General features: G+C 34.2%; 2 protein-coding genes across 2 annotated transcripts; both read right to left on the minus strand.

The window, feature by feature from the left end:
* Positions 1-174: 174 nt before the first annotated feature.
* LOC133298972 (squamosa promoter-binding-like protein 3) lies at positions 175-1029 on the minus strand. Its single transcript, XM_061498356.1, has 2 exons — positions 680-1029; positions 175-298 (listed from the first exon to the last, which is right to left on the minus strand). The coding sequence occupies exons 1-2, from the start codon at positions 1027-1029 to the stop codon at positions 175-177; spliced, it is 474 nt and encodes a 157-aa protein (XP_061354340.1).
* A 3581-nt stretch (positions 1030-4610) lies between these two features.
* On the minus strand, positions 4611-8683 carry LOC133298973 (uncharacterized). Its single transcript, XM_061498357.1, has 3 exons — positions 7751-8683; positions 7313-7606; positions 4611-4889 (listed from the first exon to the last, which is right to left on the minus strand). Exons 1-3 carry the CDS (start codon positions 8681-8683, stop codon positions 4611-4613), a joined length of 1506 nt encoding a protein of 501 aa, XP_061354341.1.
* Positions 8684-11158: the final 2475 nt, after the last annotated feature.

Consider the following 11158-nt stretch of genomic DNA (forward strand, 5'->3'; position numbering starts at 1 on the left):
CCTTAAAATGTTGGGATTTTTTATGTTATTTTCCCCCCCTTTCTGGTTTAGATGCTTATAATTAACATACAAAGTCTTTATTATATGCCTTGGCATGTAAGTAACCAGTGACAGAAGAGAGCGAGCCTGCTGAACACATTGGATTCATCTGATATGGAAGGACTCCTGCCATGTTCATCTGAATTCTCCCACAGTCATCAGCATTTCTACATTATTTTTCCGGCGCCGCTCATTATGTCTGGCTAAGCGTCTCCGGCAGCTTCTTTTAGCTTCATCAAACTCCGCCAGGTCATGGAACCTGCATGGAAGCAATCCTTTGAAATAGATAACATTTCTGCTCGTTTGGAAGCATAATACGGAAAGATAAGTGAAAAGGTCTAAGCAATGAAGTTCAATTTCTTAAATGAGTGTTTCTGATGTATTCATAAAAGATAAAACATTTTTTCTCAAGTGACACAACACCAATTCTTTTAGGCAGTGGTCAAGGCATAATCTCTTTGATATAAAAAATCTGTTCCTAGTTGGAAAGTTTACCTCGAAATTAGTACTATGCTTAGTTTCAAAACTAAAAATACATGATGGAAAAGCATGATCAACCCTACCATCTATAGTGAAAATGCTAAAGGCAATACAAATTCACACCAATAGAAAATGGTTTAGATGACTTAGGATTGAAGACCTGCTACATTGCTGGCAAAACCTTTGCCTCAGCCCTGCAACCACCACAACAGGTGCCTTGGAATGAAGCTCACACACCTTATGGCGGCGATGGTACTTCTTTGCAACACTTAAATCAGCACAACACTTCTCTGCCTTACAGGAAGGTGGAGAAACTCCTCCACCCTCACTTGACCCTCTTCTCCCACTCCAACCAGTACCTCTCTTCTTCTCATCTTCTGCAAGACAACCATCACCACCACCAGTACTTTCATCCTCCTCCTCTTCTTCATCTTCTACTTCTTCAACTGTGCTGTTCTTCCTCATCTTCTCAATTGACATTTGCTTCCTCTCTATTATCCTGGCCTCCATTATGAGTGCTGAATGAGGAGGTGGTGACAATGATGATGAAGAAGAAAATGCTGGAGCAAGTAAAAGGCTAGAGTCTTGTCTTTGGGGAGCAATGGGAGGGAAAGAGGTAGTTTATAGGGAGAAAAAGAGGTAGGAAAAGAAGGTGGTAGAGGTGTGGACCACAGGCTCCATTTTGTTAATTGTGTGCTTTTGATAGCATAGGGTGGGGAAGTAGTGCATGAAGAAGGGTTTTATCTGTAATGATAAGCATATAAAGTGAAGTTTAAATCTCAATTCTTGCAGTAAGTGGGAAGTGGGGATTGGTTTTGCATGAATAGTGTGTTCAAAGTTATAGTGCTGTCAGATAACTCCAGGTTCATTTGTGGCAAATGCTTAACTAATAATGCTCAAGGAACTACAAATTGAAGTGGATGATTTTTCCTTTTGTTTTCCTTTTTTCATGTTATTCATGTGATTTCTGATATGCTGATGAAGGACACATATCACATGCATAGCCAACCATGCTTTCAACCGTTGGATTTACAGAAAAATGAATAATTATGACTTCCTGCAAAATCTTTATGATTAAACAGAAGCAGAAAGAAAATAGCAGCAGGGCTAGTTTGGAGTTTGACATTGCAGGCTTGATATGGAGTGAAATTTTCCAATTGAATCATTGGAATTAGAAGTCATGGTACAACTTCAATCCATTGTAATTGCTTCACAACTATTCTAACTGTAAATTTACTATTCCTCTTATTTTCACTGCCATTCTGCCAATATGGCAGTTACTTAAACATTGGATTTAGTTTCAGTTACTTCAATGTTAAGGTTAAGCATTTAACTGAGATGCTAAGGGCCAGAGGTACGGGTGCACTGGATTTTAAATCTAAAGCCTGCAAAGTACTCATAGCACTGGAAGAGGGTGGGGAGTTGAGTGAGACATATCATATTTTCCATAGAAGCCTTAAAGTACTTGGGAGCAGCAACATGAAAATCCACCTCTTTAACTTAAATATGTTGTACCAATCTGTTCCCTTGTTCTTTTTTAATTTCCTCCTTTATTTTCAAAATTGAACCCTGCTAGTTTTCCACGTTGTCTTTATAGGATTGCTCTATTTCATATTTTGTACCAATAATTATATTATGTTTATGTAATTAAGTAGCTAAAATGTATAGTGCTTAGATATATAAAATTGTGAAAATTATACTCACACAAACTCTCTCTGGAATAAAATGATGTCATGAACTTGGGTGGATAGTTAGTAATCTTAACACATGCATGTTGCAATAGTACTACTATGGTCACAACAATCATGTGGTACTGACATGACCTAGCACGCTAGCACCATGGTTTCACAAGAATGCAAGATGCCGTTGTACTTGGTACTTGATGTGAGTTTTCACCATGGATGGTATGACAAAAAACAAATGGGCTCATCCCTGATCAATCTTAAAAGGTTGTGGATTTGACGTTCATATATCTCTTTGAAATTCAATTTGTTTTCATGTCACCTTCGGTGGAACAACTCAGGAGAGGTGCAGTCACGCCAAGTCAAGGATAGTTCAATTTAAGACATTTGAAAGTTTTAGAGGGGCGTTTGGTTGAGGAGAAACTTTTTGAATACTAGAGAAATATAATTACTAAGGTTGAAAAGTGAGTTTGGTAAGAAAATGTAAAAAAAGTTGTTAGCTTGGAAAAAAATTTACCGAGAAAATTTAGAAAATCTTATAAAGTCTATGTTGGTTTGAGTTAAAATATTGATGGGAAAATGAGTTACAATTACCAAAATAATCCTTATAATTTTTTTTTGGTCAAATTTGGTGCCACCATGGAGGGTCATTTTTGTCAATAGATTGGAGTTCAACTTTTCACTTTTCCATTCATCCCAAAATAAAATATCACATGCAAAGTGGTATTTTGAAATAGTGATTTTCATCAAATTTTTCACACAACTAACTTTTCCTATGCATCTTATTTTACTAGGGAAATTTTTGAAAAACTTATACCAAACATGATAATACTTGATACCCACTTACACTTCCCCATCTATTCCAAAATAAATCTCTTACCAAATACCTCCTAAAGAAGGTCTACTCGAAGGAGACCTATGCTTGAAAATTTCTCTATCGGTCATTGATTAATCAACGAATTTAATCGAATCAAACAATTCACAAAGACAGTAAAAAGCTCCCAACCAAATCTTTAACACAGTTGCATATTCAGGGGAAATATTTTCAGTACTACAGTAGTACTGAAGACTCGGTACAATATTTACTCAATTTAGAAAATATAATATATTTGTTTTACTATTTTATCCTCCTTGTATGATTATTTTCTCCAAAACCATCACCAGTTTCTACTTTTAGTAAAGTAGTAGATACTAGAGTAGCACCAAAGATGTGCTCATATTCAGGACTCGAATAGCTACATATCCAGGACTCGAATTTGTCAAAACCACTGATTGAAACAACCCTATACCAATTGATCCACGTGCTTGATATTACTTCAAGGAGACCTATTTACGCCTTGTGTCAAATTACCCATTAATAATCTTTATTTGAGTACTGTGTCTTACTTGGCACCTATAATAAGGATTTCAGATGCCCTTACTTTATGTTATGTCATTAAAACCCAATTTTTTGGTTATATTACAGGTATGCTCAATGCTCAAATCATACCTTCAAGTACCACAATGCAATTAGCCATGTTATTCGGTATTTGATATATGTATATGAAAGTGAAATTGGACGCGTCATATCTATTATGTAATAGCTGAAAACTTAAATGATACAAATCAATTGTCATTGGTATAAATGAAGTTTGGTCATAAATGTAGAATCATTCGTATTATACATCCACCTGAATTTTGTATTTCTTGCCTTCTCTTCTTTCCTTTGTAGCCATGAGAATTAGAATGTCACACCCTACACAGACTTCACCGAAAAATGGTACCTATCACTCTCATATTGAGTTGGATTTGGTCCCTTTGCTCTTCCTTTTATTCTTCTCTCTGTTACTTATTATATAGATAAGAGGCACAATTTTGTAGCATATATAATGTATTAAGTTACCTTTGTGTCTTCTTCACATACTTACTTGATTGCTTTGTCAACTTTATACGAGAATTTATGTCCGAAATGTAGATAATTGACTAGTTTTTCTTCGGATCATTCATGCCATGTTGAGTTTCAGCACCTGTTGACCCTCTTTCAATGTATATAAACACAAAGAACTGATTTGATTCTACAATTGAGAGATCCTAATAGACCAAAGTGTCCATATAATAACATTAGAACACAATTTGACAAAAAAAGCTATGTTTTTAGAGGTGAATTAGTTTCTCATATACTTCAAAAGATGATTCAATTGGCATTCATTTAGCTTCCTATCTCCAAAGGAAGTTTGTAATCTTCATAGATATACCCCCAACAACAAAATGGGGCAGAATGTTAAGTTGTTAACTTCCTTTTTCTTCATCCTTTTATCACTAATAATAGATTAAAGTCAAAACAGGAAAAAGCATTGGATTACACATACCCCTAATAATTGGTTTTCTATAATCCTATCAACTCCCAACACCATCATGCATTAATTCAAATTATAACTCTATATTATCATAGCCATCTCCAAGCTCCCCCCTCAAATCTTCAGCACTTCTATACTCCGCAGTGTCCACAACATTTGTATCAGCCTCAGCAGTGGTTGTCTCTGTCAGTGTCTGTGCAGTGTTCTTTGCTGCATCCCATGCAGTGTCCACAGTCTCCTTAGCAGTTTCTCCCATACTTTCCATTGCTTCAGTTGCTTTCACTGTGCCTTGTTTTGCTTCTTCAGTCACAAACCCTCTCATACCACTAGTATTATGCTCCCCATCAACACCCTGAAAATGATACAGAACATTGGCAATAATAACAATAATAATAAAAAACTAAAAAATTCAAAGTATAGATAACAATGTGCTCATGTGAATTTAATTATCTAGCAGTGAAAAGAAGAGTTGTATACTTGAGTATGCACAATGTTGTTGCTGCTGCTAATTACACCAGCTTTATAAGGAGTAGTTGATTGGTGGTGTTTAACCAATTCTTTGCACGACGACACAAAGAAGGGAAATCTCTTAGCCATTTTTATCTACCAATCTCTTATATTTTAATGTCTATGTGAATGGATCATGGTCTTGGTTTAGCTTATATAAGAAACATTAGAAACATGGGGAAGGTAGGAAGAGTTGAAACGGGTTGATATCAGTGTGTGACAAACGGTGGAACTAATGCATATGCTTTTGCATGAGTCATGAAAATTGGAGATTTGGCAACTTAACACGTTTAGCACCATGGCATAGTCAGGTTTTTGCATGACACTTGTAAAGAAAAGAACATAAGATAATATAATATATATTTTTTTGGCCGACACATTTTCCCAACCTAAGGGATTTGTGTGTAGAATCTGCCGCTTACAACAACTACAAGAGCTTTCTCAATTTTGCATAGGGTGTGCGTGGGGTTGTAAGGTTGGTATTTGAGATTGAGACTATGCATTATATGTAATTTGTTTTTTATTTTACCTTATTTTTTGTTTTTTGTTTTTTGTAATTTGTAATTATAGCTCAAATTAGGATTCGCTGCCTTTATATTCTGTCTATTCAGAATATTTTGGTCGTTTATATTTGAATAAAAAATATTAGAACTTCTTCAACTTTTGGGTTATTAATTTTGTTGAAAAGTAAGGTGATATTCATCTTTAAATTAAATTAAGAATGAAATTAATATTCTCGTTTTTTCTTATTTTTAATAATAAATTCATTTTGAAATAATATTTTCTTTGCTAATGCTTTGACCGTTTGGTACTCAGATTTTGATGTCTATAAACAAAAATCATTCTTAGAATGCTTTTTGAGTTTTAGGACTTTAAATCTTTTATACAACTTTTTTTTTTCTAGGGGTATGATTGGAACGAGGGTTGAGAAGGAAATGAAAAGGAGGGCAAAATTTTATTTTTAAATTAAGAGAATTATATAATATCTATAAAAATAAATAAATAAGGGATAATCAGAATATTTATCTGTAATTAGGGGTGTTAACGAGCCGAACCGAACCGAGCCGAGCTTTGGTCTTAACGGGCCGAGCATGTGTTCAAATGTGTCAGACTGGTCTTAACCTGATACCTGTTACGAATATAATATCAGCCTGTGGCCTGGCTCATTTACAAAAAATAAAAGTCTTGTTTAGCCTGTTTAAAAAAAATAAGACAACAAAAATTTATCAAAACAAAATATACAATCAACAACACTAGTAATTCCATAAATATTCATAAATTTAATGTATATCCAAATAGCATAATATAAAACAAAATCATTTAAAAAGTCTGTTTAATTAATAAAATTGGATGAAATGAATTGAGCAGAGAGAGAGCTATCACAAGTAGTATAAAAAATAAAAAAAAATAAAAAAAAATATATTAGGCAAGCCTGAGAGGCTCTAAGACCGAGCTTTTGAATTGGAGCCTGAGGCCTTTTTATTAAACGAGCTTTTATACAAGTCCAGGTCTGGGTCCAACAATCAATTTTAGACATGTAAGCTCAAACCTTCACGAGCCGAGCCAAAGGCCCCTGGCTCGTTTAACACCCCTTTCTGTAATGTAGTATTTTATATTAAAAAATGTTTACCTAAAATTAAAAATTTGTCCATTTTTCTTTTCCTTCAAAATCCTCGCAGGAAAGATTTTGAAAAGAAAAAGAAGGGAAGATAAAGTTTTATTTTTGAATAAAGAAAATTATAAAAATCAATAAAAATTGATTGGAAGTTTCACGAAAATCTATCATTTTATGCCTTCTATTATATAAATAATATAAAAATGAGAAATTATTTACTTAAAATATAAAATTTGTTCTGCTTTATCTTTTGTCCCAGAAGTCAGAACCTTCGATCCCAATTATACCCTTTAGAAAATGATAAAATACCCCGAGCTGGCACTGTCTACTTAAAAAGGGTCAAATTGCCTTGGCATGCATGGTAACAAAATTAAGCTCGGTCAACCTTATCTGACTTAGACTAACTCAATTTGGGCTAGCCCGCTAATGAGTCTGATCCAATAGCAAGTTGAGGCTCCGAGATAGGAGAGTCCATTCTTGTGGAGTCAAATTTTAGTGCACCCGGGTTCCCGTGGCGAATCCAGAAAATTAATGAAGGGCGGACACTTAATAAGTTAAAGTACATATATTTTAATAACAAAAATATATTACAATAAAAATAATTACAATATCATCTATTTAGGCCTTATTTTTTGGAATTCCATCATAATTACCTTATTATCAATGCTATCAAATACATCTTTTTCAATATATGGCACTAAACAATCATTCAACCATTCATCCCCCATCCGATTACGAAGTGCAGTCTTGGTGTATTTCATAGTTGAAAATGCTCTTTCCAAAGATGCAGTTGCTATAAGCAAAGTTAATGCTAACTTTATATGTAAATAAACCAAAGGATACGTAATATGTTTTTTCTTTTCAACCATCATCTTGGCAAGATAAGCTATTCCTTGCAAATTCAAAAAATCAGGATCACTTTGCATATCAACAATATATGTGTCGAGCTAATATTCAAGCATGACGAAATCATTTAAATCAAAATCTTAAGGATAAAAGCCAGCAAATTCACACAACTTATTCTTGTCAAATGCCGAGAAAGAGTTGCACGAATTTAAACGTGCCATGCATTCCAGCAAATTCGAACTAACTTCACTAAAATGATCATTTAACTCTTGAAGTTGAGTATCTATCACTGCATAAAATATGTCAACATTAAAGTGATGCAGATGAGTAATTGTTCCTTTACGTTTTGTTCTCCCTTGTAATGAAAGTACACTTTCCATATCAGAGATATCTATATCATGTTTTATACAAAATTCAGAAGTCTTCTGAAATGGATCATCCCACCCATTATCCCTCATCTTCTGTAATGACACCTTTGAAACTTTTACAAGAGTCATAGCCTTCACAATATCTTGATCTTTTCTTTGAAGTGCTTGTGACAACTCATTCGGTATTGCCAAGACCTTGATCATCAGGTTCAAAAGTAATACAAATTCAAAAGTTTGCATACGCATCATAAGGCTAGAGGCTTCAGACTTTTTTGCATGCATAAGGGTTGTATCGTGTTTTATAATTTCTAGCACATCAAGCACATGATCAAACAATGTACACAGACTTACCAATGATCGGTAATGTGAGCTCCAACGTGTGTTCCCTGGTCGTGACAAACTCATTTCTTGATTCAAGCCTCTCCCAGATTGAACATCATCGCTTGCAATACTTTTGACTATCTCATCAAATTGCTTTTCTCTCAAAATATCTGCTCTTTTGCTAGAAGCACCAACTGCATTACACAACAACTGTATAGAATTAAAGAAGTTAGTCAATGCGTAAACCTTTTTAGCATAAGCTACTAGAGCTAACTGAAGTTGATGTGCAAAGCAGTGAACATAGTACGCAAAATTATTTTCAACTAAAATCAAGCTTTTCAGACCACTGAATTGACCACTCATATTGCTTGCGCCATCATAACCTTGACCACGAATCTTTGTCAAGCTCAAGCCATTTTTGGCAAAAAAATAACTCAATCGTTTCTTTAAGTGAACTAGCTGTAGAATCTGAAATATAACACCTCGCATTTCTAAGTTTAAATTTTAATATATTAAATGAGTAATTAAGTGAAGAATTAGTGAAAATCCTGAAGATTAGGCCAAAATACAAAGAAAGGGCAAAACGGTAATTAGCCAACACGCAACCCTAGGAAGATAAAAATTGAGTATAAGGTCTCAGATGGTAAAAATAACCCTGGAAATGGATTCAGAACGAAAAATTGAGGACCTGTTTGGTGTGACGTATAAGGCATGATAGTATAAGCTTATACTATATGTTATGACATTTTCAGTTGTTTGGTGTGACCATCGTATAGTATAAGCTTATACAGCATAATCCCTTAATACATCAAAATGATGTATAACTTAATCCGGCCTATGGCTGAGGAATAAGGCCTGATAAGAGATTGATGTATTAACATCGTTGACCAATGTAATTCTCAAAAATTAATATATTATTTTAATATTAATCTATTAAAATAAAAATTTATTTTCAATATATTAATTTTTAAAATATTGAATATTTTTATTTTTATAAAAATTAATTTATATTTTGGACACACTGATCAATCAATTTTTATAAAAATTAATATCATATGACATTTTTTGAAGAATTATAAAAAAAAATTATTAAAGGATATTTTTATTAAAAATATTTATTTTTTACCATATATAGTATTATACAGTGCATTACCAAATACTAGATGATATTATCTTATACAATATATTATTTTATACAATACCGTGCCAAACGCAAGATAGTATTAAAATTCAATCAGGTCTTATACAATCAGGCCTTATACTATCAGGCCTAATCCTATACTATGCACCAAACATGCCCTGAGTGTTTAGGAAAGTTTAAGAAAAATCAGTGAATAATGTTTTTACCGGGTAAAAATATCGCGGTACGATTGCACCGTAAAACGTGCTGATTGAGTTTTGAGCTCTAAGTTTTAAATATGAGTTATAAATGGTCAATAGAACTAGAAAATATGATTTCTGATCAAATCTGATGGAAATAAGTTAGTTTGGGGAAGCGTGTCAACGGCCCGTGCAACAGCTTAAAATAGTGTTTTCTCCGAACGACAGGAAAACTCAGGATTCATCTGATCAAGTATAATTAAAGGATAATGGTTAATACTAAAAATTAGAGTTTCTAAATAGGTTGTGAATTTACGGACGTTTAGTGAAAGTTCGGACTAGTTTTAAATCGCGGGAGGTGGCGTAGGACCCACCCACTCAAGTCCACTTAAGCCACCTCACCTCCTTTCACTATTCACTATCTTCTCTCTCTTTCTCCCCTAATAAACCCGCGGACCAGCCCTCCCCCATGGCCACTTCCCTTTGATTTTTCTTTTCTTCACAAATCACTCATTTCTCCACTAAATCTTGCAAACTTTGTGTTGAAATTTGTTGCAAATGACCTTCTAAACACATTGGCACTAGTGGCAAGCCTTGAATCCATCTCTATTTTGCGAAATCTCCTCCCCAAGGCCGCGGTTCACTTGCTTAGATTTGTGATCTTGGAGCTTCTAGGTGCTGCAATGGTGGAGTATAGTTAGGAGGAGCCTTGTGCCTTGCATTTGGGTGAGTTTCCTTGTATTTTAAACGATTGAATGTGGTGATTGAATTATTGAACCCTAAAAGGGGATTTTGTGATTGATGTGTTTAGAGAGCTCAATTGGAAAAAGTTTGTACATGAATGTGTCTTAGAATAATGTGTATTAGCTATAAATGCAATGAAAATTTTAGGTGAAAAATATGATTTTTGTAACTTAGAAAATTTTGAGGTGTCATGACTTTGAACTTGGAAAATGTGTTAGGATTTTTGTGGTGAGTTGTTGGATGATTATATGTGGATATAATGGTATTGTGTGAAGTGTGGAAGGATTAAAGATTTAATAAAATCTCTTGGTATTACATAGGTAACAATTCGGCCATTTATGGAAGTTTAAGGAATTGAGGTTGTTTGCATTGTTTGGATGATGTTTCAAGTGTTAATGGTATTTAGATGGGTTGTGTGCTGGTTGGAAAATGGAAGAATCAATGAAAAATGAAAAATGGTGTTAAGGGTCATAAAGGATCCTAGAGTGAACTATTAAGTAAAACGACGCTTAAAAGACGTAAAATGGAAAAACGACACTTGGTATAGCCTTTTAGCAACCTAAGGATGTATAATAAAATGAGAAAGAAAATTTAGAAAAATAAATTGTCAAATAAGCCTAAGAAGGCCGAACCTACAAGGGGGTAGGGGGTGATTTTGACGTTTTTCGCATTTTGATAGAATTGCTGTGTACTGACGATTCGTACATGGTTATTGTAGGTTTCCATACGTCGATTTGAACCCCGAACCGTGAGTCGGTGGATTGCCCTTGGTCCTGGACCAAGTGGGATTGAGGTAAGTGGTTGAATCATGCTTGTATAGTTGTAAATTGCTTGTATTCGTATGAGTTTTGAGTAATTGGGAATGTCCTCTGTGTAGGCATTCTGTTGAGTAACAAGTTT

This window comes from Gastrolobium bilobum, unplaced genomic scaffold (genome assembly GCF_033153095.1).
Source record: "Gastrolobium bilobum isolate Gb01-03AN ecotype WA unplaced genomic scaffold, APGP_CSIRO_Gbil_v1 utg27635, whole genome shotgun sequence".
NCBI lineage: Eukaryota > Viridiplantae > Streptophyta > Magnoliopsida > Fabales > Fabaceae > Gastrolobium > Gastrolobium bilobum.

Bases quoted from the DNA above. Each gene is read 5' to 3' on its own strand.
- LOC133298972 (XM_061498356.1), bottom strand. From the start codon at position 1,029: ATGGAGGCCAGGATAATAGAGAGGAAGCAAATGTCAATTGAGAAGATG. The intron at 299-679 runs GTCTTCAATCCT...GCTTCCATGCAG, and splicing joins TTTTGCCAGCAATGTAGCAG to GTTCCATGACCTGGCGGAGT.
- LOC133298973 (XM_061498357.1), bottom strand. From the start codon at position 8,683: ATGCGAGGTGTTATATTTCAGATTCTACAGCTAGTTCACTTAAAGAAA. The intron at 7,607-7,750 runs GTTAGTTCGAAT...CTTGAATATTAG, and splicing joins TAAATGATCATTTTAGTGAA to CTCGACACATATATTGTTGA. The intron at 4,890-7,312 runs GTAATTATGATG...TATCATTTTCAG, and splicing joins TTGATAGCATTGATAATAAG to GGTGTTGATGGGGAGCATAA.